General features: G+C 43.7%; 1 protein-coding gene across 3 annotated transcripts; it reads right to left on the bottom strand.

Moving 5' to 3' along the window:
- Nucleotides 1–504: 504 nt before the first annotated feature.
- Nucleotides 505–27,200, bottom strand: PLEKHA8 (pleckstrin homology domain containing A8). 3 transcript variants are annotated; one of them, XM_028750143.2, is made up of 14 exons: nt 27,028–27,200; nt 18,993–19,109; nt 18,358–18,513; nt 17,357–17,481; nt 16,647–16,790; nt 15,481–15,521; nt 14,314–14,459; nt 13,484–13,649; nt 12,337–12,422; nt 11,283–11,341; nt 10,063–10,193; nt 8,508–8,578; nt 8,168–8,229; nt 505–5,367 (listed from the first exon to the last, which is right to left on the bottom strand). In XM_028750143.2, the coding sequence occupies exons 1-14, from the start codon at nt 27,065–27,067 to the stop codon at nt 5,170–5,172; spliced, it is 1,542 nt and encodes a 513-aa protein (XP_028605976.2). In that variant the 5' UTR covers nt 27,068–27,200; the 3' UTR covers nt 505–5,169. The 3 variants fall into 3 exon arrangements, with proteins under 3 accessions (XP_028605976.2, XP_077793174.1, XP_077793173.1); XM_077937048.1 differs by lacking the exon at nt 27,028–27,200 and adding an exon at nt 25,989–26,161; XM_077937047.1 differs by lacking the exons at nt 505–5,367; nt 8,508–8,578; nt 27,028–27,200 and adding an exon at nt 25,989–26,167.
- Between the last annotated feature and the right edge of the window lie 52 nt (nt 27,201–27,252).

Genomic DNA, 27,252 nt, shown 5'->3' with positions numbered 1-27,252 from the left:
TGGGGGCAAATTTCTAAGGCAACAAAAGGGCAAAATACAACCATTTAAAGCGACAGCTCCGGATACCTCGTGTTGCACATCTAAGGTGCCTGATGAACCTTGGTTAGCCCAAACCTCTAATTCGTAAAGCATAGTAGGTGCTTCATTCTGTTACTAAAGCATTTCTAAGCATAAAGTTCCTGACGCAGCTTCCTGTGCCAGTGCTCAGATGAGGCTCTTGTAGAGGCAGGTTTAAGTTCAGTGGAGGGAGAGTAGTGAAATAATAATAATAATAATAATAATAATAATAATAATAATAATTTATTTATATGCCGCCCATCTGACTGGGTTACCCCCGCCACTCTGGGTGGCTTCCAACAGATTAAAACACGGCATCAAACATTAAAAACTTCCCCCTGAACAAAAGTCAGTTAAGTTGTTTATTTCCTTGACATCTGAAAGGAGGGAATTCCACAGCACGGGCGCTACTACAGAGAAGAAATAACCATCGCAATTTAGACACAATAAAATCAAAGGAAGTTTTATTGTCATCATCAAAGCATTGCGGAGTGCATTCCACACGTCGGTGTGGTCAATGGGGAAAAGCCCATGTGTTGTTGTTTTTTATATATATAAAAAATCTCTGGATTGTACCCCAATGCCTAGTAATTGCATAAGTGTTGACCATTTCCCAAGCCATGCAACATGTTCAAATGAAGGGAGTGGCAATAATAAATAGAATTGTATAGTTTTCCTACCATGACTTCTACTAGGATAAGTTATTCTCTGATATATATATATTAAAGGAATATTTCTTTTAAGAACAAGACCCTTGCTGTGATCCATCAGTATAGCCAGCCTCAAAACCTTTGCCATTTCAGTGTAACAAATCATGAGAATGTGATGATATATGCCACTACGCCCTTCAGGCTGCCTTTTGGTAACTCCCTGTGTTTTCAAAAGGAAACATTACAAAATATCCAAATCAACACAGCACATACTGGGGACTCCTGTGGGGTGGGGGTAACTCTAGTAAAACCTTTTGTCCTTCATTCAAACACAACAGGCATGTACTCTACTTTACAAAGATATACAGAGTGCAAGTCAAACATGCCGACAGCAGTTCACACGCAGTACAGTTTTGGAAGCTTCTTACGTCTGGTGCAAAAGTCCACCGTTCATACAGTTTAGAATAGAAATGCACTTTGCAGAAGGTCTCAACTGGTCTACAACATTATTTACATGAACAATCGTCTTTAAAGACGACTGGGTTTTTGCCCTTGCTGCTCAAATCCCTGAGAATATGTATCTACCAGCCAGTTTTTTAAAAAAAGGGAATCAGATGACAGAAATGAACCAGGACATGTCATACTGCAGCAGCTAATTGCAATTCACTGTTGCTCATGTGACACAAGTCAGTGACACATGTTAACCACGTAGTTGTCACTTGAAGCGTGCTTGTAGTTCAGCTGAAAGGGACACCTCATTATTCTTTTAAACCTCAAAACACTCCAGCTATCCTCTAAAATGCTCACACTTAGCAGAGTTAAGAGAAGCAGCCATTTTGTCCGCTAGGCAGACGGCTGTGTTTATTTGCAGTGTCTATATACAAAATGGCTTCCATACCGCCAACTGCTAGGCAACGTCATTTGACAAACAAAATAGCCATTCTAGAGGCCCGACACTACAAAAAAACAACAACAACGCTACTTTTCAGAATATCTCTTTGTGTGTTTGTTGGAAGAGAGAAACTGACCATTCGAGGAAGACCACCTGCTCAAGGGGGGAGCTGAAGATAAGGCGATGTTCTGAGGAAACAATGACAAAATGGAAACAAGCAAAATAAAATGCTGTTGGCACAAGTGCTTACTATAAAATGATGGGCAGCTGTTGGCGTAAGCAGATGCAGTCTGGGTGCCACTTAATGCCAAAAACAAACAAACAAAGAAGTTAATCTTGACCCACAGGGGAAGGGTTTTGTGCCTAGCTTTCAACTTGAAATTTACCACTTGTCAAACTACTGGAAGTGGTGAGAATGGTGAATATAAGAGAGGCAATGAGAGCAGAGTACATGGGGGAAACATCACATGATCATCTCTGCACAGGTCCTCTTAATCTACCTAATTCGGTTTGGTCATTTGGTCTATAAACAAATAGCAAAAGATCCTCCATCTTGGATTTTCTCTTGGGAATGATGAAGAGATAACTGGAAACATGCCCTCTGCTACAGCTCAAATGTTATGACTTATCTAAAATAACATCCAATGCACAAAGTGAATTTAGAGGATTAGGGAATCTTTCCTTGAAATTATTGCATTGCTGCAGAGGGGATTTAGGTACGATGATGGCACAAGTGAGAAATTCCCTCGCCCAGAATGTCAACAACAACATTTATAAAGTGCCTCAAAGATCTAGGTGCTGTGCATTCAAACAGAGAAATGCAAAGTTGGGTTCCTCTGCCCCAAATATGGCCTCACTGAAATTTCTTAAGTTGCAATGAGAATAAACTATCTTATCAACAAATATTCAAGACAACAGACATCTAAATAAATGATGGGAAATGATACATTGTGAGCACCAGAAGTTCAAAATAAAAATAGGGCTATTGGCTGAACGTTTCTCTATTGCCGCCTTTCTTAACCTTGGGTCCCCAGATGTTATTAAACTACAGCTCCCATCATCCCTGAACTGCTGGCCATGTTGGCTATGAATGATGGGAGTTGTAGTCCAACATCATCTGAGGACCCAAGGTGTAGAAAGTCTGCTCTACTGAATCACACATTTATGACCCTACTCACCACCTTGGGTATTTATCAGAAAGTCAGGGTATAAATGCAGTAAATGAATAAACAGGAGATTATATGCTCCACATGGATGAAAAGTTGCAGATGAAATATGACTGTGTTTGGAGTAATCCTGTTGACTTCTGTGCCAGTGACTAAAAGCAGGGCTGTATTAATGGTAGCATTTGTGCCCAACAGTACAATTTCCCTGAATTTTCCAGATTCCAGATTATTTGAAATTTTATAGCCCAAGCAGATATTGTGGTGTCTAAATTCAAGTACCTAATTTTGTGCTTTAATTCATTTAAAGCTTTCTTTTAAAATGCTGACCCAGTGATCCCCTGTTTCAACCCTAAAGGCAACAGAGGTCCATAGGTATGTTTCAATTATAATGTGATTTTTTTAAAAAAAAGACTTGTTCTATGGGAATCCCATTGTGGAAAGTGTTTGAGGGTACTGGAACTGGTTCCTTCATGATTTTGCAACCTAATTTCTCTTTAGTCTATCCATACTAGTTTTTACCTAGAGACATTGAGGGTGTATTCAGATGACTGGAAGCTCTAAGACTGGTACTCTAAGGTACCATGAGGTACCAATTGAACAAGTGCTACCTGTAACTTTGTGAGATTGTCACTGCAGCCTCCAAATATGTATTTTAGGCTCAGCATTATCACTTCTTCTGAATATCTTTGAAATCAGGGGACATGACATGACTGGCCACACAAATCTCTTTCCCGTACGGTTACAGACCACACAATAAGCTTTCAGGCCAGTTATCTGTTGGCTCCTGACAGCCTGAGTAATCATCTCCTACAGAACAATTCACCCCGAGGCCTCCATGATCCTCCACATGAGACCAATGACCCCAAAGGATTTCAAGAAAACAAAGGTTCCATTTTGCGTGTGGGGAGAATGCGACACACAGGGAGGAAGAAGAATGAGACAGAAGAACCAGGGGAATGTGAAGAACCAACAGAAGGGACAAACAGAGAAACTGCAGTGGCAGTTTTCTGGGAGGGGGAACACTGAGCCAAAGACTGGTTTTGGCAATATATTGATATGTAGCCCTTAAGTCTGGGGGACACGACACACTATTTGTTCCTGCCCAGGTATCATGTAACATTTTGAATTCCCTTGTCTGTAAGAACTCAGAAGTAATTCCAATAACACTACTAGTGCCTATATAAATACACATTTCATATACCAGCTTTCATATACCAGAGGTGAATTCTATATATAATCATAAGGAAAGCTGTTCACCCTGAACTCTGATTAGACAAACCTAGTAATTTTTTTTAAAAAAACCCAAACATTAGCAGTGGAAAAGCTCATGTATTCTAAAATTACATCTGGACCTTAAAAAAAAAAGGCTTCCAATTACTCTGAAGAAGACAGTTGTTTATGGATTGATTCACCATTCCACAGATTCTGCTCCAAATCCAGCCTTTTTGCAATCCAGAGTTGAGAATGATTCAAATACAGACACGGAATGCTTATGATTTGGTTTCAAATAGGCCTCTTAAGCACAGGCTGCAAAAGCTGCAATCGTAACTCGCAAAGAGTTCTACCGATTCCAAAAGCAAGTGAACCCGGAAGTTAGAAAGCAGCTGCAACCAGGGGGTGCTGGAGCAAAGTGGTGCATTCTTCCATTCCCTCCACCTTCTGTTGGAGCAGAGGCAGGCAGTGTGCAAGATACATGATCGTTGTGGCATGAGGAATTTCCCAGTGCTTCTGGCTTAGCACGAGAACATCAGCTTGGAAGCAATGGAAGCACGTTGACAGCCTTAAGAGGTCAGCAGTCATCTGTCACCATGGTATGTGAGCATGGGGCAGATTCTTCGTTTCAACTGATGTGGAGGGATGCAGCCAATTGCTTCAACATGATGAAAGCAGGTGGTTACTTGTGACCTGGTAACACCCTGGGTTCTGGGTATGATTTAACCTGCAAGGAAGACTTGCACTAAAATGGGAAGTGTGGCTTTGCAAATCCTGGCTACGTTTTACAGCCACGAGACTGAACGCTACTATTGCTTTTGTTGATTCGACCTGCGGTCGTTTCGCCGGTAAGGAAAAGCTCTGAACTATTCAGCCCAACGGTACCAAACGCCGCGGCTACGGCTCTTGGAACCACCGCCATGTATGGCCTGCCACACAGCAAACACTGCGAGATCCAGCTGTCATCAGGACAGTCACAATCTCGCCTGAATGTATAGCACCTTTGCGTTTAAACACGAGCAAGCATTCAAATAATAATAGTAAATAGTAATAAAAGTGTATAAAAAAGGAAGCTTCGAGTCCCTTCCCAAGCATGGAAAAACACAAAGAAACAGAAGAGCTTTCTGGGGATAAAAAGCTATGTTAGCGGACACAATCCCTGAATTTGCGAGGCACCGCGTGGGGCTGGCAATCACACCACTTCGTCCGACTCCAGCCCGTGTTCGTCATACAGTGCGTCCAAGATGCAGAGCTGATTCTCCATGGCCGGTAGGTAGATGTCGAGGTCCCTTTGCATTCCGTTGTAAAAAGCTTCTTCCTGGTTCTCGCACTCTCCGAGAGAGAGCGCAGCCACAAAGTCTGCGTAAGTCGGAGATGCCCTTAGCGCGAGCTGCAAGGAACAGAAGCGAAGGAGATCCACATGGTGTCTTGTGATTTTAACTATTGTGCACAAAGACTGGGAAGGGTGCAGCGGGAGATAAGCAAACTTTTAGGTGGGCGTGACTCTTTGAAAGGCAGCAAAGAGTCCTGCAAAATAATGAAGACCTAACAAATGTGTATGGTGGAACAAGAGACTATGGATCCCTCCAGACAGGTGTTTTATTGCGGTTGCATTCTGCAACAAAATAAGTACCTCGGAAGTCGAACGCCTTGCAAGTCGAACGTTTTGGCTCCCCAACGCCGCAAACCGGTTTGCGAACATTCTTTGGGACCCAAACGTCTGATGGGGTTTCTGTTAAGTTGTGGGTGAACATATCAGACGACACAGCGATTCTTCAAACAGCTCTTGTTTATTCAGAGGCCAGAACAGAACTGACTGAAGGGCTCAGTCAGCCTGCTTATATAGAGCTCAGGAACAACGTTACGGTAGCAGCTTTCTAAAACTATCCAATCACTGTACGTCACTTTCGATCCTTCATTTGCATAACTATCTACAGTATCCCCCTGCTGGCCCAGGGTGAGAACTTCAGTACATAACAGTTTCTGTGGCTTCTGATTGGCTGCAGGAGCTTCCTGCAGCCAATCAGAAGCCACAACTTGGTTCTGGAACGTTCTGGAAGTTAAACAGACTTGCAGAACGGATTCGGTTCGACTTCCGAGGTAGGACTGTAGAGCATTGGTGGCGGATTTATTCCGCTTTATTAGTTGGTCCTGTGACGCCTCCCCATTGCTACCATGCTACTGCTGTCGGGAGGGGTTCTAGTTCAACAAAAGCAGAACAAAAATAAAGCTGAATATTTGTGGTATATTATTATTATTATTAGTAGTAGTAGTATTAGTATTAGTATTTGTACCCTGCCCATCTGAGTGGGTTGCCCGAGCTACTCTGGGCGGCTTCCAGTGGAATATAAAAACATAATAAAATATCAAACATTTAAAACTTCCCTATACAGGGCAGCCTTCAGATGTCTTCTAAAAGTTGCATAGTTACTTATCTCCTTGGCATCTGATGGGAGGGTGTTCCACAGGGCGGGTGCCCCTACCGAGAAGGCCCTCTGCCTGGTTCCCTGTAACTTCACTTCTCACAGTGAGGGAACTGTCAGAAGGCCCTCGGAGCTGGACCTCAGTGTCCGGGCTAAATTACAGGGGTGGAGACTCTCCTTCAGGTATACATGGCCAAGGCCATTTAGAGCTTTAAAAGTCAACACCAACACTTTGAAAAGTTGCAGGATACACCCATATGCAGCTTCACTACAAACAGTACTAAAAGTGGGCTTGCGTATGACTGCTCCTATGGGCGCAAGTCATCATAAATGCGCAGTAAAAAGCATGTCTGGAGGGAGCCCTAGCCTACCCCACAGGGCTGTTGTGAGGATAGATGGGAAGGGTGAGAACCATGTACACTGCCTTGAGCTTTTTGGAGGAAAGGTGGGATATAAATGTAGCAATATATAAATGTTCTGTGCTACTACTTCCAAATCCCCATGCACCCGTGATTCTGCTCGAGAGCCAACCCACAGGTAAGTATGTTGCATTCTTATACTGAAAAAGAGTAACAGCAACACACGCCAAAATCCCAATTTTTATCCAAATCCCAAAACAACGCAACCACAACTGGCTTGTGCAGAGTCCCAGCATCGCTTCTCACATTAAACAGCAGAGGGGGCTGCCAACTCAGATCCATTTACCGTATTTTTTGCTCTATAGGACGCACCGGACCATAGGAGGGGGAGAACAGGAAAATTTTTTTTTCTTGTTCTCCCCCTCTAAAACAAGGTGCATTCAAGGTGCATTCACCCGAGCTTGTGGGGCTGGCAGTGGGGGGAAGCGCTGCTTTCCCCCACTGCCAGCCTCAAAGATCCCTGAAGCCTTTGGAGCGCAGCGCCCCGCTGCCTTGCAGAGGCTTTGCGCGCAGCCGTCCCCAAGCCAGAAGAGTGAGACAGAGCCCTCCGCAGCGCTCCGTCTCCCTGTTCTGGCTTTGGGCTTAGCCGCTCAGCCTGCATTCGCTCTATAGGATGCACACACATTTCCCCTTTATTTTTGGAGGGGGAAAAGTGCGTCCTATAGAGCGAAAAATACGGTACTCAGGAGGAAGCCACAATGAATTAAATAGGGCTTATTCCTGTGTAGGCATGAATAAGGAAGAGAGGGAAGGAAGAAAAGAATTCTGTCCTCCATTCCCTGAAATATATATGCTTTTCTGTCATGCTTGGTGAGGAAATACCACACTCACAGCTGGTCAGTTAGAGAAATGACTCGGCACCACTTTTGGATGGCTCAGTTGGTTAGAGTGTGGTGTTGATAATGTCAAGGTTGCAGGTTCAATCCCTGTATGGGACAGCTGCATATTCCTGCATGGCAGGAATCCTCAGGGTCTCTTCCAACTATAATTCTATGATTCTATCACTGAGTAGCCAGCCTCCTGCCCATAAAACAACTTTATTCTTGGTAAGCTATTGAAGTACCAGAGATAAGTCAATGGCATTACTGCTGACAGCAGGGGAGGGGGACCTGTGACTACAACTCCCATCATCTCTGACCAATGGCAAGGGCTGATTGGAGTTTGAGTCCAAGCCTCTGCTGGCTCACAGTGTCTGTGCAAACTAGCTAGCAGTCAGATGTAAAGATCAGAAAACCAGTTCATTGCAATACATGAATATATCCAGAGTGTGTGTATACGATCTGTAAAATAACTGAGTTTAAAGTAATCTACTCTTATGATCACCGTTAACTAAAAAAAGCTCACTCACCGCAAAAACTCCTCGGACAACCCAGCCGTGGTATTGTCGTAACGTTTTGCCATAAGCATTATCTGTAATTCGACAGAAAGGGGGGCGGGGGGTTAAACATTTTGTAAGATGCTGCGCAGAGGACAAGTTTTTGAGGCTGTCTCAGGGGTTTGGCAAAATAATAAATCGAACAAACATTCCTTCTTAAAGCAAACATGCTTAATTTCCAAGTATGATTTTCATTATAAACACCGCTCTCGCTCAGTGCATGTGATGATGTGAGTGAATTAAGCCAGTTTCCCCTCTGCCACCCTCGAAAATGTGGAGTTCCATAGTTTTCCGCAAAATGTTCTGCACTTACTCAATGCTGTTTGAATATTCTTCTCTCCATTCTTTAGCTCTTTCAAAAACTCCTTCAGAAATTTTAAACCCCTGTTTGGAACAAGGGGACGAAGTTAGAGCACATACTGTCACTCGAAATTGTTACTTTAAAATACAGTTTTTTACAGAAAATATGGACAGTGGGATATTAGGTAGGGGGAGAAACCTCATTCTGGTTGCCGGTGTGAACACTGTTGCTCAAAAGGCAGTGACCAGAAAGGGTTTATTAAACATTTATTTTTTAAAAATATCTTTAATGGATAATCTTTAATGGGTGTTGTGCTAATAAAGAAAAGAAAAGAGAAGCTGCCACTGCAAAGGTTATAAAGTATGCTAAGCTTCAAACGGCTGTTCAGGTGAATCACACCTTCTCCAGCCACAGGAGCTATGTCACACCCACAGGTGTGGATATAGGACAGTGGTACCTCGGAAGTCAAATGGAATCCGTTCCGGAGGTCCGTTCAACTTCCAAAACGTTCAGATACCAAGGTGCAGCTTCCGATTGGCTGCAGGAAGTTCCTGCAGCGAATTGGAAGTCACGGAAGTTGCGTCGGACGTTTGGGTTCCAAAGAACGTTCGCAAAGCGGAACAGTCACTTCCGGGTTTGTGGCGTTTGGGAGCCAAAACGTCCGAGTCACGAGGCGTTCAGAATCCAAGGTATGACTGTACAGCAGAATGGAGATACCGAAAAAGTGTAGCATCCGCAATAGTGTGAAAAGTCAGTTGCAATTGTGGTGTGTGTGTGTTATTATTTTATTGGAAGAATTTCAATTATAAAGAAATAAATTGATACAAAGAAAAAAAGTGGGGAGAGAAAAAAGAACAAGAATGTGTGGAGAAATACACACAGACACGTACGTACAATGTAGTATACTACCATACATTCTTATATAAATTGCCATTATGTTACTAGCCTAATACATATGCAGATATTAATAGCCTGCTACGTCCTGTATAAACTAATTCCAAATGTTGTCATATTTATCCAAACCAAGTCTACGCCTGCGAGTAGTCCATTCATAAGCTGTGAGTGTGGTCATACTGTCAACCCACTGGTTAAAGGGTATCCTATCTTTATTCTTCCAATTCCTCAGTATCATTCTCTTGGCCACCATTAGGGCTTCTTGGCCTTTGGGCTAAGATCAAGTGCAGTTACAAATTCTGTTTGTAGTTTACAGGAAAAGAGACATGATCAATTCCAAATGGAGAAACCCACCTACCCCTCTGTCTGCAAGCAGCCTCGATATGCTTGAAGGCAGGCTGAGAGAACCTCTGAACAATTGGTGTAATTTCTATTTATATCTAACACCTGTACTGAGCCTCTTTCAGTTCACCGAGGGTGGAGAATTCACTAGCCAGACGAAGGAAAGGGAGTCCACAGGAGGTAGGCCCCAGACCATGTTTACTGTCACCGGAGATCATTAAATGTGCCCTTTGCATTCTTCTAGAAGCTGGATATTTGGTTTTGGCCCAAAATGGATCTTGGTTAGCAGTGCAACCAGCCTCACCCAGGTCCCAAAAAATAGACAACCTACCTTTTCAGCCAGAGGAGGGCCTGCGTGGCAGAGTTTCTAAGTGCTGCCTCTTCAGAGCTCAGTTCGTGTAGGACAATTTTCTGAAGAGTGGTAAACTCCTCTTTGTTGGTAACATATTTCTGATTTACTTTCTAGACAGGAGAGAGAACCAGATCACACACTTTGGTGTTCAGTATTTCTGGCAGGCCCATACCCAGAAATTATATAGTGAGGGGCATCCGACAGGGAAGGAACAGAAGACACTTGCCAGGTAAAGGTAAAGGGACCCCTGACCATTAGGTCCAGTCGTGACCGACTCTGGGGTTGCGGTGCTCATCTCACTTTATTGACCGAGGGAGCCGGCGTACAGCTTCCGGGTCATGTGGCCAGCATGACTAAGCCGCTTCTGGCGAACCAGAGCAGCGCACAGAAACACCGTTTACCTTCCCGCCGGAGCGGTACCTATTTGTCTACTTGCACTTTGACGTGCTTTCAAACTGCTAGGTTGGCAGGAGCAGGGACCGAGCAATGGGAGCTCACCCCGTCGCGGGGATTCGAACCGCCGACCTTCTGATTGGCAAGTCCTAGGCTCTGTGGGCTCTGTGGTTTAACCCACAGCACCACCCGCGTCCCCTAGGAACCACATAGGTTGGTCCAATTAAATGGTTTCTTGGGGAAAGTAACATCTGGAAAAGAGCCACACGGTCCACCCTAAACAATGTGGCTCTTGGATTCAAATACTCAGCTGCAAGGCATCTCACCATGGCAAATGGTGGAGGGTAAGCAAGGCCTAACAACTCATGGAAGAATGTTTATGAACTCATGGTTCAGAAGCATGGGCATAGCCAGGGGGTGCAGAGGGGGGGGGGTAGCTGTTCCCTAAATCAAGTAAATAAATAAAAATACTTAACTAAAAGTAGACATGATCAGAATATCTGAAATGTTTTGAGATTTTTCTGAGCACTTGGGGTCAGAAGAAAGTAATTGAAAACAACTGTTGTTGAGAGATTTCGTTCCGAATCTGCTAGACAGAACCAGACAAAGGATGACGACAGGAGGTGTCCAGTCCCTCCCCCAATATAAATCCTGGTTGCGCCCATGTCTGAAGAAGCACATAAAGAACCATGCAAAGAGTGACTTCCCTTCTCTTTTCTGAACAGCACCTGCAAGATTATTTCAGCATCTTTTTTTATTTTTAAAATACAGTACTTATCATTAAGAACTGAATGTTAAGCAATTACCTTGATGTTCCCTTCAAAATCCATTTTAACGGGAGCAAAGACTGTGGGCCCAAGTTTGTCTAGGAGAAAGAAGATGAGTTTTCAAGACCTCAAAGGTCAGCTTTAGCTCCACCTACTCAACCTGGATAACAGGCAACAGGGCAGAAAGGATTGAGCACCTCTGATTTTTCTTGAAAGCATTCAAAGGTATGAAAGAAGCTGAAGGAGGAGCTGGGTTGAGAACGCAAGAATATTTGCGTCCCTAAAAAGCAGGGCTTCCCCTCCATTTTGTAACCAAAAGTTCTTGTCTAGGACGATGATTTGGGTAACTCAATGACTTTTCACTGGATCAAAGGCAAGCACAAAGTTCCAGACAGCTTAAAAGGCAAGCCATCAGGTACATTCACTGTAAAATAAGAGGTTTGTGCTGGTTATATTTATAAGATTTGTTTATTTATTTATTTTTGTTCTTACATCCTACTTTCTTCCATCATGACACTCAAGGTGGTATGCATGTGGTTTATTCTCTCTTTGGGGCAAGGATGCCCAAACAACACACTGCTCTGTTCACAATGGTTCCATTTGAACACTTCACTTATCATGTGAACAAGACTAGTCTCTTCCTGGGTTCACACATTCCACCACCCACCATCTTCATCCAACATAGCTGGGGGTAGTACTTTGGAGGTTTTTTGTGTTTTTGTTAGCCACAGCTTGTTGTGTTGCCCAAATCCAGTAAACTGTGGTTAATATTAACTACATTTTCTGAAGCTAACTAACCTCAATTAAGATTAACTGCATTTTAGGGGGTCTGAATGACATGGCAAGCTCTGGTTATCAAAGGCAAAAGCTTCTGAACTTATTGTTGCTGACCACGAGGGGGGAGGAGAGGGGTTGGAGGAAGAGAGGTGAAAGGAAGAGCACACAAGCTTGGTAAAAATAGGCTGGATTCATTGATGTCTCACTAAGCCACACTCTATCATTACATTCTTAATGGAACCACAAAAGCTTCAATAGCAAAGCAGAGATATTCACTGTGCAACATATGTCACGGAGGAAACAAGCAATCACATACCCAAGACTGGAACTATTTCATTACAAGATTGTAGGAATTCTTCTGTGGGTATACCTCCATCCTCAAAAAGCTTGATATCACTAAACCTTTGGGGAAGAACACAAAGAGCACATTAAGAATTCCAAGGTCACACTGCAGTCAGAAGTAATGGGCTAATTCCACTTTAATCCTATTTCAAAGCCATTTATGTTATTCGTCTTCACAACTGGGATAATGCTGAAATGATACAACTGGAGAAACCCACAGAGTGGAAAAGTGCTTTTCAGGTGGACCAAGAATTTGATTACATACATTTTATAAAAGAGATCAACATAAAGTTAATAATATCCATGTCCAGAAATGTATGCATTTGCATGTTCCTGTCTCACCTAGATATTCATATTTGTCTGCAACAGATAAAATTGATTTGTTGCCGTGTGACAGACATCCAAATATTCCTGTAGACAATACTAAGCTAGAAGGACCAGTGGGCAGACTCAGTAGATGGCAGCTTCCTATGTCCCCAAAGCCTGCCCTCTCCTTCTGTACAGAAAACTGAGAACGTAGAGCAAATTCACCCCCTTAATGGGCCATTCCTTAAGGATCTCCATGCAATTTCTGTCCAGGTGGCCATAGCTGTCAACTTACAGATTTGAAAATAAGGGACCAGCAGCCTCGAAAATAAGGGATCAGCAGCCAAAATAAGGGATTTTCCTAGCACAGGTATGTTCAACTTCTGAGCCCCTCCGAGCCAAAGGCAGAAAGCCCAGCCAGCAGCCAAACAAAGCCTCAAGCGGTGCTTCTCACAGCACAGCAACCCAGCAAAGGGGATACAGCAAGGAAAACCACCGTCACCTCTCCGCTGGGAAGCACTGAGCAAAGGTGAGTCCCCAGGCAAGGCGGCTGATTTGATCGGCACAAGGCATGCAAGCTCCACCCCCCAGTCATTCTTAGACTCCTTATTGCGTAAGCAATGCAGCCAAGCAACACAGTTGGCGCCTCCCTCCTCCCTGGCCGGCAGGGAGGGAGGGAGAGGAGCTGCTTCCTTTGAAACCCAGGAAATTTAAGGGACATCATCGATAAGGAACAGCAGCGGGACACGGCGCTGGGATAAGGGACTTTCCCACCAAATAAGGGACGGTTGACAGCTATGCAGGTGGCGCATTACCTAATGCTCATAGCGCTGAAAAAAGTAGGTAAAGCTTTGTCTGATTTCTCTTCTGACTGCAATGCTGTTGATCTCTTTGCTGATTCCACTACAGGCTTTAAAGATTTGTCGTCTTGATTGTCCTCTTTTGGCAGCAGCTTGTCCTCTCCATCGTCATTGCCACCACCTTGGGTTTAAAGTGAGAGACATCTTCAGAAAACAAAACTTGGTGACCTGGCTCTGAATGTAAACAAAAGGGGGGGGAAGACTGTGGTGGATTTTATATCTTCTGTATCGTTAAATGTCCTGTTTTGCAGGCATGCTTGCTTGCTCATCTGTGCAGCTTCTCACCCGTACAGAATCTGAACGGGAAAACTTTTTGAGATGGATGTAGCTTGCCGAAATCTGTCTCTAGATTTATGCATAGCCAGTGTGGTGTAGTGGTTAGAGTTTCAAGACTCAGAACAGGGAGACTTGGGTTCAAATCCCCCATTCAGTCTTGGGAAAATCAGTATCTCTTGGCAGAACCTTACTTTACCTATAGGTAATTTTGCTTCATGAGAATAAAAGGGGAGTGGGAGAGAGTTGTTTATACTGCCCTGCGATTCTCAGAAGAAGGGCAGGACAAACATGAAATAATACAGACTTCAGAATGACTCCCTCCACATCAGTGGCTTTCTCAATTTCTTTTTCGTCAAGAGTATACAGAAGTTTCAAATTACACACTTGTTGCATTAAATCACAATAATAATTGATATGCTCCATTTAGACGGACGGAACACTGGTAAAAAACCCAAAAAGTGGACGAGTCAACACCATTGCTTCTGAATAATAACCACTGATGAATTTACCTGCCAAATCATCCTTGATCATGTTTGTGCAGTCCATCTTGCCAGTTTTCAGGGGGTCAGGGGTCAGTTTATCAATCAGGGATCGCTCATGAAGGTTGGTGTTTGCATACAGAGATCCGTTTTCACAGTTTTTTAATTCCATCTTACTGGGAGGAACAAAAGAAAAGAACCCTGTTTGTTCAATAAAGTTTGTTGTTTTGAACAGAATTATCTGATTACAGTTTTGAACAATATAATTTCTCCGAACTATCCAGAATGGGGTTGACGCTTACCTCAGTGGGTTTCGCTCTGAAGTGTGGAAGGCAGGACACAGCGGAGACGGCCTTGTGCCACTTCATGCCAGTCACGATTCCCAGAATGCTTTGGGAGTGATGTAACGCAATGCGGCTTCTCTCCCAAGGCATCCCAGGATTGGGGCAGGAAGTCACAGAATCGGTTTACTTTTTGAAAGGAGCTCTGTAGCCTCTAATATGTATTTTAAGTGTACATATTCAGTTTTTTTAAAAAAAAATACTGTATTTTTCGCTCTATAAGACGCACTTTCCCCCTCCTAAAAATTATGTCTTATGGAGCGAATGCAGGCGGGAGGCTCTGCTCAGCACTCCCTTTAACGAGCTGCTTGGAGTGTGTGCTTTTGGGGGCTTTTCCCTGAGGAGGGAGAAGGGCAGCCGCACACACACTCTGTGCGCTCTTTAAAGGGAGTGTGGCTCTTGGGGGAACCTTAGCCGCGTGCAGCCTCTCCCAGGCAGGGGATTCAGAATTTATTTTTTCCTGTTTTCCTCTTCCAAAAACTAGATGCTTCTTATGGTCTGGTGCATCTTACAGAGCGAAAAATACGGTAACCCAAGACTAGTAAAATAAGAGAACACAACTTAAAATGGTTCAGTAGCACTGCCTTAACAATATAAATAAACTGACATCCATCAGGTTCTTTGAATTGATATGCCTCCTATTTCAGGTGGTGAGACCTAGAGGATGGGCTCCTTCGGAACAGCTTAAAGAATGTATATTATATATTGAACACACATACACACGCACACCCCTCAACAGCATGCTTTTATGGTTCTTCTCTTTGTTATTTCTAACAGTGATGCGTAATTGGCTTCATCCCAAAGAGTCAGACCCTGAGAATTTCTACAAGTGAATGAAGAAAAAAGTGCACCGTACCTTTCTGATATGTCGCGGCTAAATAAGACGGAAGGTATTAGCTGTGGGGAGGAAAGAAAAAGAAAACTGATTATGCTAGTATCATTAAACCTCACAAACTTACTTTCCTTCAGAGTGCCACTGTGAAATCCCTCACATCTGGCCAGCAGACTCATTGCTCCTTAGCAGGAGGGGAACAGGTAGCGGCAAGGATGTTGGTACTGTGTGGGCATACCAGCAGAAGTGCCTGTTTGACCCCACAGGTGCATCCGTACAGTGCCAATGTCCCTACTGCCTCACCCCTCCTCCTCATAGGCAGCAGCAGCTATTCTGATGGCTAGGTTTGTGGCACCGCCACTTCCCACTGGCGGCTTCAGCTTTCCTTAGCTACATCCAAAGAATATGGAAGGATTCAAGACACAAACCTATGCATGTAGGGCCGGCCCTTCCATTAGGCAGGTGAAGCAATCATCTGATGTGGAAAATGCTGGATAGCCTTCCTGCCTCATCCCCCTCTCCTCCGTCCCCTAAGCTAGGTTGCCCTGAACCCCCTAAAGTAGCTGCTGCCCTCAAGTGTGAAGAGGCTTCACATCGCCATTCTATACATGGAATGGGAAGGGCACCATCTTGTCCTTTTGCCTCAGGTAGCAAAATGTTTTGAACCGGCCCTCTATATAGTAGTATGCTGCTCTTCATGGTCTCAGGGGTCAGTTTTCCTTTTTTCTTGTTTAATCCTTCTGATTATCAAATTGTTCTTACTGACACTTCACCAATGACTATACTGTAAAATGTCTTCGACCTTCAGCTTGATTTATTGTATAGTCAAACCTCGGTTCCCAAATGGCTCCGGTTTTTGAACATTTTTCGGAAGCCAAATGTCCGATGCAGCTTCCGCTTGAGTGCAGGAAGCTCCTGTAACCAATGAGAAGCCGTGCCTCAGATGCCGAACATTTCGGAAGCCGAACGGGCTTCCAGAACAGATTATGCTCAACAACTGAGGTTTGACTGTACGCTTTAACTTGTAAAGTTCCAAAATTCGGTACAACTCAAACAGGCAAACCAGCACAGAAGCCTCCTAGTTAAATCATGCGTTCCGAAGTTGCTAAATGAATGCAGTGCTGAACAATAGCGCAACCAAGGGAAGGGTGGATTGCCACTTTAGGATCAGAGGTTGCGCTTAAGCTTACCTTGTTCGGTTTGGAAACACTGGGAGATTCAGACGGAAGCAGCTCCGAAGAGAAGGCTGTGTTTGCAATGTGCATGCAATCTTCAAGGGTCTTCAGAAAGGTGGTGCAGGTGGATTTCAACAGCGCTCCCATATCAATTCCATTCTGCAAAATGGGAAGATGACTTTACCTTCCAAGAACTACCTGGTTTCTAGGCTGTCGAGCCTGCCCCAAGCCAGGCTCCTAACGTTTGCCTTTTCCAGCACAGGTTGATACAATTTATTTAGTTAAAATTCCGGGGGTGGGGGGTGTTCACAAGGACATAAAAACACAACACTACAAAATGTTGATCTTTTCCAGTCTGCATCTGAACTGGAATTTTTTTAAAGATGTTTTGAAGATCCTCTTTGGAAGGGTGAGTGATAAATTTAATGAGTACAAATAAATGCACCCAGAGTGACATACGGCAGATCCATACAAGTTGTACTGATATGAACATAAAAAACACTCTCAATAAACAATTTCTAAATAATGAAAAGCATACAGTACAACCAACCCCCAACAGCAGCAGGTAAAGGCCAGCATCTTCAGACTGGCCAAAAGCTGAGGGGGTGTTTGGATGTGGCATTAAGTGCTGCTCCACCTGTAACATATTATTGATGCTACAGCGAAGGGATGTGAAGTTCTCTCGCACTTTGGACATGGTCAGGTTTTATTTGATACCACATTACCTGAGCTGCTGAAACACCAGACATGCCAACTTCCTTCGTTTTAGCCACTTGCTCAACAAGGAGGTCACAATACAGCCGGAGTTCTGCCATTTTTGTTTTCAAAGTGTCCGTGTTTTCTGTAAACTCTGAATTAATAGCAGTAACACAGGTAAGTCAAACAGGTGTGACCAGAAATAACTTTATAAAGCTTCTAAATTGCTAAAACAGGCACAGGCAAACTCGGCCCTCCAGATGTTTTTGGGACTACAACTCCCATCATCCCTGACCACTGGTCCTGTTAGCTAGGGATGAGGGGGCTGTAGTCCCAAAACATCAGGAGGGCTGAGTTTGCCTATGCAAACATTGTTCTGCCCGGACACTGAGGTCCAGCTCCGAGGGCCTTCTGGCAGTTCCCTCGCTGCGAGAAGCCAAGTTACAGGGAACCAGGCAGAGGACCTTCTTGGTAGTGGCGCCCGCCCTGTGGAACGCCCTCCCACCAGATGTCAAAGAGAAAAATAACTACCAAACTTTTAGAAGACATCTGAAGGCAGCCCTGCTTAGGGAAGCTTTTAATGTTTAATAGGTTATTGTATTTTAGTGTTTTGCTGGAAGCCGCCCAGAGTGGCTCTAGAAACCCAGCCAGATGGGCGGAGTATAAATAATAAATTATTATTATTACTATGCCTGAACTAAATACTTTTCAATGCTGTAAATAAATACCCATTATCACAATTCCCACCCCCCATAGGTGGGTTATTTGGAGGGAGTACAACATTTAATCAACGAACGGATAAAATTAGCAATTCTTTCTTGTGCCCACGTAATGCTGAATCAAACTAAATGTGTTGGAACTAAATAGAGCCTCAAAGGCTGTGGTGTGGAAGGTCCACAAAACACAAGACAAACTGTTCTAAATATTTACTGACTGGAAAATAAAACTGGAAACACAAAGCAAGCAATGTTGTTTTCTGGGATGCTGGGAAGTAATGTGGGGATAGAAGTCTCAACTAAGAACGGCTTGCCTTTTTCTTTCTGTGTCCGGACATCCGTCAAGCAGGCCTTGGCAGTTCCTAGAGCAATCAGCCACTTTTGCCTCTCCGCCGCATTTCTGGCTTTCAGATAGAAGTACTGTTCTCCAGGGATGATCAAATCTACCCGCGTATTGTCTGCAGAATGAACTAAGATCAACAGAATTAGACTTGACTCAGCTTACTAAGCCAACATCGTGCAAGAGCTCTGTGCCCATGAATGCTGCCAATTCCCTCTTCCGTTCTCAGCGTGTTGTAACTGAAGATTTCCTAGCTCAGCTAACCACGGTTTCCCGTTATGTCTAACAGGTCAAACTATGGCAATGAGGATGGGGGAGAGACAGGATCTGAAACCAACTTCAAACCACGGTTTCAGGTGCTGGCTCGTTCTCTTCAAGGTAATCACGGTTTCCTGGATCATTTGGTTAGTTAAGCAAGGAAGTATTCCATTGTAGTGTGTCAAGGAAAGATAGGGTGGCACAAATGGGGTGTGTGTGTTAAGCCTCAAGCATTTCTTGGCTTGATAAACCAAGGTTTGTTACTTACAGTCAAATGAGGCTGTGTGTAGATGTCTGAATGGAACTGACATGTTCTAGTTCACAATGGAAGTCCCACTGCAGGTTAATTACCTTGAATTTCACAAACTGCCATCTGGATGCTCCCCTTACAGCCTTTCCAAGCATCTTCCCGTGAATCGTAGTAAGATAGCACACCTCCTGCGAGAATGAACCATCGAGGCTGCCAGCCTGGGAAGAAACATGCTTTTTTAATCACAGCCAGATGCAATATACATGTACCCTATTTTTCGCTCCATAAGACGCACCAGACCACAAAACGCACCTAGTTTTGGGAGGAGGAAAACAAGAAAAAAAATATTCTGAATCTCAGAAGCCAGAACAGCAAGAGGGATCGCTGCGCAGTGAAAGCAGCAATCCCTCTTGCTGTTCTGGCTTCTGGGATAGCTGTGCAGCCTGCATTCGCTCCATAAGACGCACACACATTTCCCCTTACTTTTTAGGAGGGAAAAAGTGAGTCTTATAGAGCAAAAAATACGGTATTTAGTTGGTATTTGCAAAACTGTTGTTTGCATCCATCTGTCTTGAGAGAGAATGGGCTGCAGCCTTCAGGGTTGAAGTCAAGCCACCAGAGAATCACAGCGCCTGCTGCTGCTACAGAGACTGGCAATTCGTAACTGCTACGTCCTGCGTTGTTTCATCTCCCTGGGGTCCAGTCTGGACAGTGTGTTTGGAGGTCCTGGGCTGCCCAGACAACAAGACTCCCCTTCTCAGCCTGGTTGATGTGGTCCAAAGGAAAGCAGAACTTTGGGGAATTATAGGGGCAGAACTACCTAAACCGTATAGAAACTTATTCATGTATGCTACTACAGCGGCAAGAATGTTACTTGCCCCAAAATGGAAAGAAGCAGAAGTCCCAGCAAAGGAAGAATGGATACAAAATATGCAGAAATGGTGAAACTTACCGGAAGAATAAGAAATCAAGATAACAAACTTTTATAAAAAGTTTTCTTGATTTCTTATTCTTGGAATGGTTTATTGGATGGAAATGGTTTCTCGAATATTTACAGATAAATTGTAAACAGATAAGAACATGGGCAGGATTATTGTAATAACCTGCTGTTTTATAGGAGTAAATATTTAAAGTAGATGAATAAATGAGCAAATTATGTTAATTTGGATATGCAGAAGATATTAAATATAAATTTAAGGAACTGCAGAAAGAGGGGGAAGGAAGTCAAGTTTTGAAACGTTAAAATGACTGTAAAATTAGTGAAATGTATAAACCTGAAAAGCATAAATAATTTTTTTTAAAAAAACCAAAACCAAAGGAAAGCTAAACAATGCATTTGGCACCAGCTTGGCTGCAGGAGTTGACGGAAGGAGGTGGACAATACACCATCCAACCGTCTTAGGGACTCCAATCTGGATTTGTGTAGGGTTTACTCCTTAGCCTTTTCTCCTCTCAAACATGTCCCACGTGGCAACAGGTATGGGTTTTCCTTGGGGTTTGCTACCAAAACCTTTCTAATGAATTAGTATGTAGCCACAAGGCAGAGAAGGCTTAGGATCAGAGTTTTCCTTCTCCCAGATGGGCAACCTTCCCAGGCTGACAAGCCCCACAAAACAGCAAGTCCGTATAGTTTTGTTAAAACCCAAACTTGTGGCAGAATTAACTGAGTTGCCGCGGGAACTCTATGGCCTGGTTTGCACGTAACACTAAGCCACCCTATATACAGAATTTGGGTTTCTTTAACAGCAAACACATTTTTTTAAACAAACAAACAAAAAAAAAGAGACACATCGCATAAGTGCACACCTGACTACTGGGAAGCGAACGGCACACTCCTAACCACGTCCCCTTAGGAGTAAATCATACTGAATTCAATGGGCTTACTCGCAGGGAAAGGGGGTTAGGAGATTGCAGCCCATGTCTTAGCTCAGTTCTTCTTGCAAAGTCTATTCCAGAATGGCTCCTATGCTCTGCTCCCCTTCTCCGGCTACTGCACGGCAACAAGACAGCCAAAATGAAGCAGCTCCAGAACAAATCAAGGCCCACACCTGCTGGAAGAATGGAGGGAGGCCATTGCTGGCCATCACTGCCATGCTTTGGAAGAACTTCGCCTTCACTACACAGAAAGAGGTGGGTCATTCCTGGGCAAAACTGGCTCGTTTCACACAAGCACCAGCTGTTTGCAGCATCTGGCGAAATGTCAGGCACAAAAAACTAATTTAATCCTGAGCTGCAGCCAGGCACAGATCTGCCAATACGTCCATTAAAGCCAAGGACTTGCAAGAGTACAGGCAAACAAGTCAACCTTCCCCAGAGCTACTTGCCCTGATGCGATTGGAAAAACACCTCTGCTTTCTATTACCAAATCTAATATACAAAGCCTCTCTTGCAGTTCCAGTGTGTGTGTGTGGGGGGGGAGGTCTTGCCAGAAAGACTTCAGTTCATCAATCTGTGTCCTTTAATAAAGAGAGGCATGAATGGGAAAGGCAACAACATGGATAAGATAAACACCACACACAGGAAATAGATGGGATACAGAACGCCTCTTGCAGATTTTTTTTTTAATTAAATGTGCTAATACGAATGGAAATCAAAAACTCTGTAGCTGTTGATAAAGAATTAAGATCAAGACTGAATGTAATTGGATTAATTAAGACTCGGAAGCAGGATGAAATAATATCATTTCACCTTGAAATCCAGCACGCGGGAGGCCACAAAAAATGTATAAGTGGCTTTATAATTTGTGTGTGTGTGAGAGAATCTGAATTGTAATTTGAGATTGATAAAATGTGGTTTATATTGGATTTTAGTAATTGAAAATTAATACAAATTATTTACAAAAAAAATGGGATGGGGGGAGAGGCAGGGCAGTGGGGGGAAAAATAAGCAATCCAATATAAATATGCACGGAAACTCAGGTAACAGAAATGAAACAGTGTGTTCAGTAGCAGCTAATTGCTTTAGAGCTCTCCGGGGCATAAAAATGACCGTGTAAGTAATACATAGCACTTCAGTCAATGTAATACTTTAATTCACGGTTGGGAGTCTGATCATAAATAATCTTAACTATGCTTTTTTGTCTTGCTGCAGCGGCAGAACAGCTCCTCCAGCACATGGCCAATTTACAGTATTCTGTATCAAACTGTAAAATGTGTTTTAACCACCGTGCATAGGAGCTCCCGTTCCAGTCCACATTTGCGCAGTCATGGGAAATTGCTGTGTTGTGAGAACCAGGCCACTGAAAGCTATATACAGATGTGGAGTGATCATTATATGGTACTTTTGAGAGTGCAAGTATTTGAACTTGCATCTACCGCAAAGCTTGGTTGCGTAAGTAAGTCACACCCTTCTAATTTAATATTATCAGATAATTCCAATATAGATGCAGATTAATTTCTGGAGTTAGTACATGGAAACTTGCTTCGAACTGGGTTAATCCCAAAGCCATATTATGCTATTACGTCACATTTAATCCGAGCTAGCTCTCCAGCAAAGGCCACCAAGTTGCATACATTCCTAAATGATTTCACAAATGGGGATTTAAAAGAAATGTGTGGAGTAAAATTAATTAGGGTTAAAAATCCAGCTCAAAAACAGGCCCTAGCTATTGTCTTATTAGCTCTGTTCAAGACCAAATAATATTTTTAAATCTCCCTAATTTGTATTAACAAAATGTACCCATTTTATTGACATAAATTTTAAGAACCCTACTGCAGGGAAGCTTTCAGTGTTAATCAAAATGCTGGCAACAATTGGGTTCTATTTTTAGCATAATAAGAAATCCAGGGGTAATCCTAGAAATGACAAGCTGGTTAGTTTAACACAGGCATAGGCAAACTCAGCCCTCCAGACATTTTGGGACTACAACTCCCATCATCCCTAGCTAACAGGACCAGTGGTCAGGGATGATGGGAATTGTAGTCCCAAAAACATCTGGAGGGCCGAGTTTGCCTATGCCTGGTTTAACATCTGGTTCTGGTGAAACTGATGGAAAGCATTGTTAAAGATAAAAAGATAAAAGAAGATTAAATCAATTCATGGAGGATCAAGCTATCAATAGCTACTCGTTACCACGGCTATCCTCTGCCTGCACAGTTCAGAGTCAATACACATCAGAATATGGCTGGGTGGTATCTGGTTTTCAACATCGTGATATATCACCAGCCAAACATCATGATATATTGATATATCGCAACGTCTGAAATAAGGATGGAGGTACGCAGAGGCATTGACATTACGGTTTTTCTCACATTGTGATTTTTGCACAGCACAGACACACACATCATGATTCGCAATATATCACCAGGTCAAAAATTACGAAACGAATATCATGATATGGACTTCAAACTGGTTTGGGACAATATATCGCCCAGTCCTAACACACATCATGATTCGCGATACATTGCCAAGTCAAAATTTATGAAATCAGTATCACAACATGGAATTCAGTCTGGTTTGGGATGATATATGCTGCCCAGCCCTACTTCTGAATTCTGGTTGTTGGGAGTTATCAGTTGGGAAAGTACTCTTGTGGTCGGATCCTGCTTTCAGGCTTCCCATAGGTATCTCGTTGGCCACTACGAGAACAGGATGCTAGATTAGATAGGCAATTGGCCTGATCCAGTAGGCTTATGTTCAGTTGTTGTTTTTTGTATTGAACTGATTTTTTAACAAATCAAAAACATAAACTTTATGATGGTTCTCACCATAAGATCAGGTAGGGTTTTGGTTTTTTTAAAAAGGTGTAGCAACAAACACCATCAGAGAGCATGACTCACAGTGTAAAACTGGAAGAAACGACATGTGGTATGAGGTGATATGTGGCATAGGTCGGCCCTATCTCCCCACCCATGAACTGCAAACATAAGAACCTGATTGTCAGCTGCCTCACCTCTAGCAAGGAAGACTCATCCATTCCCTCCCACCTGGGCATGGCAATGACTTAAGCACTCCTAAAGTAACTGACTGGCTCCTGGCCAACCAGCGTAATAGTGCAGTTCTGTGCAATGTTCATTTAGAAGCACATCACACCGAAACTACTATGAACCAACTCCTACAAAATCTACCACAAAGATTGCAGCCTACTTAAATGGGCTTTGATCCTCTTACTACTTAAACTCAACTTATTTGTGGACATTTTTTTGGGCACAGCCCTGTGTATGTTTACTTGAGAAGGAGTCCTACTGAATTCTGCAGTTTACTTCTGGGAAAAACATGGATAGAATCGGGCAGTTGCTCTGTACCTCCTCCCAAAAGAAGCTTGTTGCCGGGCTGGACAGCATAGCTGAATTCAATTAACAGAACAGGGCAGTTTTGTTCTGGAAAGCAAATTCATACATCTCATGGCTACCGAGGAATGATAAATGTGCTAAAAGCCCAGGAACAGGAGAGGAAGACTTGGGAAGCACGTCAGCGACGGAGGAAGGAAGTCGCTTTTGTGATCTGTTGCCTGCCCACGCCCTAGTTCTTGATCTCCGTACAAATTTCCTTGTCCTATCACTGAACTCCTACCGCCCTTGTACAACGCCAAGTCATCAGATATCAATGAGATGCTAAATACTGCAGCAAGATTCTGAACTCATTAAGCCAAAGCATGCCGTTTCACACTCACGAGTCAAGCATCTGGATTCTAGTTTGTGAAAAGGGGTCAATATATTTCCCCAGCATTGAGGACCACCCATTCCATTTAAATGTACCTTTTGTAAACCAAAGTGTCGTTTTGTGCTTATGCAACACTTCGTTCTGATTCATCCTTGTAGTTTTGTTGCTCTACAACGAAGAGTGACACAAACTGTTACACTTTCTCATTTCTTTCACGGTGAGCTCCGGCCAATAATTCCATGCACCCGGCCATGGTTTGCTCTGCAAATATTTGTAGGGCAGAGGACGCAATTCTTGTAAATATTTGAAAGTGTGGCACTTCTCTGACATTATTTAGGTTTTAAGAGTGGGCAGAAGGGATTGAAGGCGCTGAAATCTGCTAAGCATGCCTGGTGGGTTTCGTTTTATTATTATTTATGCATTATGTGTTTTGTTTAGTTACAGATTTTGCTCTGTAAACAGGAAACAGTTTGAAATTTGAATCTTCCTCAGGTAAAAAGCTGCAATCCTATAATATTTTCTTTGCAATCCTATAATACTTTCCCTTTATACCCAGTAAGATTTACTTCTGAGTAGACATGCATACCATTGTGCTGCTAAGTGGCTGAAGCATTTTTTTTTAAAGTCTATTTACCACTATTTGAGTTAGGCCTATTTAGTCCCAATGAAAGCTAATCCACAGCTAAAAGCCCAGGTAACAACTCTGTGAGTGAGCTGACAGAGTCCATCAGTCAAGTTCTGATACTTAGTTAATCCTTAGGCACAGCTGCCTTTTCTATGTCTTTTCTATATGACCTATTCAGCGGTGAGGAATCTCTGGCTCAAGTGCCTAATTCGGTCCACAAAGCCATTTTCTCTTAGCTATGCCCACTGGTCCTTCACTTGGCATCATATATGGGGTTTGCAGGAACTGCCAATCAGTTGACCTTGGGTGCCTACACATCATTGAACCTCTGCCCATGTGGTTTGGAATAATTCAGAGAAAGGAAATGGTGACATTAAGGTGTTGTCAGGTGACTGGCAGGTGGATGGCCCTACCCACCTGTCAAAATGGTGTGCAGGGGATGGTGAAGGTAAGGATCCTGCTCACTGGTTGGAAATGGTTCCCCACCCCTGAGTTGGTTTAAATCAAAACTATTGTTGCTATCATCATCATCATCATCATTATTATTACTTACTGAATTTATATACCACCCTACACCTGGCGGTCTCACCCAGATTTGTATTACAACTTTATCTTCCAAAGGATAACTTCTCAAACAGAAGATATGCTTCGCAACACTTTGAGCACCACAATCAGGGAACAGGCACACTCTTAAGACACACACATATATTGTGCAGGAAACTCAGACTTCAGTCAATTGACGAAGGCAACAACAACAGCCCACTGAACACAGACGTGAAAGAAACAAGACAAACATCAACTACATATACATATATGTGTATCATATTTATCACTCTGTTATCAATAAAGTCCTCTAACTTTCTGTTCTTACCCTCCAAAATACATAGAGGAGCTACGCTGGTGCCAGGTGTAGACTTGCAGAAACACACAATGCTGCACCCATCCCAAGTCAAAATATTCATCCATCTAGTCCCCTGCTGCCTTCTTCCTGAGAGGCAGCATTCGCTGTCCCAAGCAAAGTTCTCTTCCCCATCACCTTGCCAGCTCAGACCATGTCTAACCCAAGCTGTAGCCAGAGACTGAGCCTGCTGCTCTTCTCATGCGCTCTGCTGCCCTTTAACCTGCAGCCACTCCCTGCTTGATGGGTTTTTTTGGGGGGGCGGCAAGGAAGCAGATCCTACACTTGCTGCGCCTCTGAAACTCTTTAGGGATGACACAAGAGTCTCAAGGCACCTTAAAGATGTATGCGGTACCTTCGTGGTTGAGCCTGCGTATTGCAGTGCCTGGGACCAGAGGTGTCAACTTGAATAAAATATTGGGGGGGGGGGGCACAGATAAGCAGACTCGATCACATGACCCGGCACATGGGAACTATTTGAATGACAATGCCCATCAACTTTTTTTATGAGATCCAGCGCCGAGGGCCTTCTGGCAGTTCCCTCATTGCGAGAAGCGAGGTTTCAGGGAACCAGGCAGAGGGCCTTCTCGGTGGCGCCCGCCCTGTGGAATGCCCTCCCTTCAGATGTGAAGGAAATAAGCAGCTAACTTCTCTTTAAAAGACATCTGAAGGCAGCCCTGTTTAGGGAAGTTTTTAATATTTAATATTTAATGCTGTATTGTCTTTAACACTTGATTGGCTGGGGAAACTCAGCCAGATGGGCGGGGCATAAATTATTATTATTATTATTATTATTATTATGGGGGCAGCCCCCTCAAATATTTTATTGAGTAGGGGGTGAAGGGACCCTAAGAGTTGGATCCTATGCCTGAGACCCACCGGGAGAGTCAGAATGGGGCGCCTGCGGTGCTGCCCCCTTCCCTTCCCTTGGCACACAAAGGCACGCGCTGTCTGCCGCTCCCTCCCAGCCTGGCGAGGGGAGCAGAGGGCAGGGCAGGACTGGGCTACTCACCGCTCAAATAGTTGGTCCACTTGTACAGCACCCCCTCCATGGTGACAAGGGCCCCCCCATCCAGATCTGCCTGGGACAGGGGAAACCTCTTCCCCTGGCCTTCCCGCCCCCCCAGAAACTTTTAAGCGCTCAGCCCCACGGCTGAAGCACTGGCACCCAGGGCCATTCCGAGGCTGGCAGAAGCCCGGCCCGCCTCCCTGCCTTTCTCCCGCACCCGCCCACCCG

The sequence above is a fragment of the Podarcis muralis genome, chromosome 12 (assembly GCF_964188315.1).
Source record: "Podarcis muralis chromosome 12, rPodMur119.hap1.1, whole genome shotgun sequence".
Lineage (NCBI taxonomy): Eukaryota > Metazoa > Chordata > Lepidosauria > Squamata > Lacertidae > Podarcis > Podarcis muralis.
The sequence above is the reverse complement of the archived record's forward strand: the minus strand, read 5'-3'. Positions and strand labels throughout refer to the sequence as shown.

Coding starts and splice junctions, on each gene's coding strand:
- PLEKHA8 (XM_077937048.1), bottom strand. CDS start 26,079: ATGAATATTTTGACTTGGGATGGGTGCAGCATTGTGTGTTTCTGCAAG. Junction 12,423..13,483: donor TTCAGCGCTATGAGCATTAG/GTAATGCGCCAC, acceptor TCTTCCCCAAAG/GTTTAGTGATATCAAGCTTT. Junction 8,230..8,507: donor GAATATTCAAACAGCATTGA/GTAAGTGCAGAA, acceptor GTCGAATTACAG/ATAATGCTTATGGCAAAACG.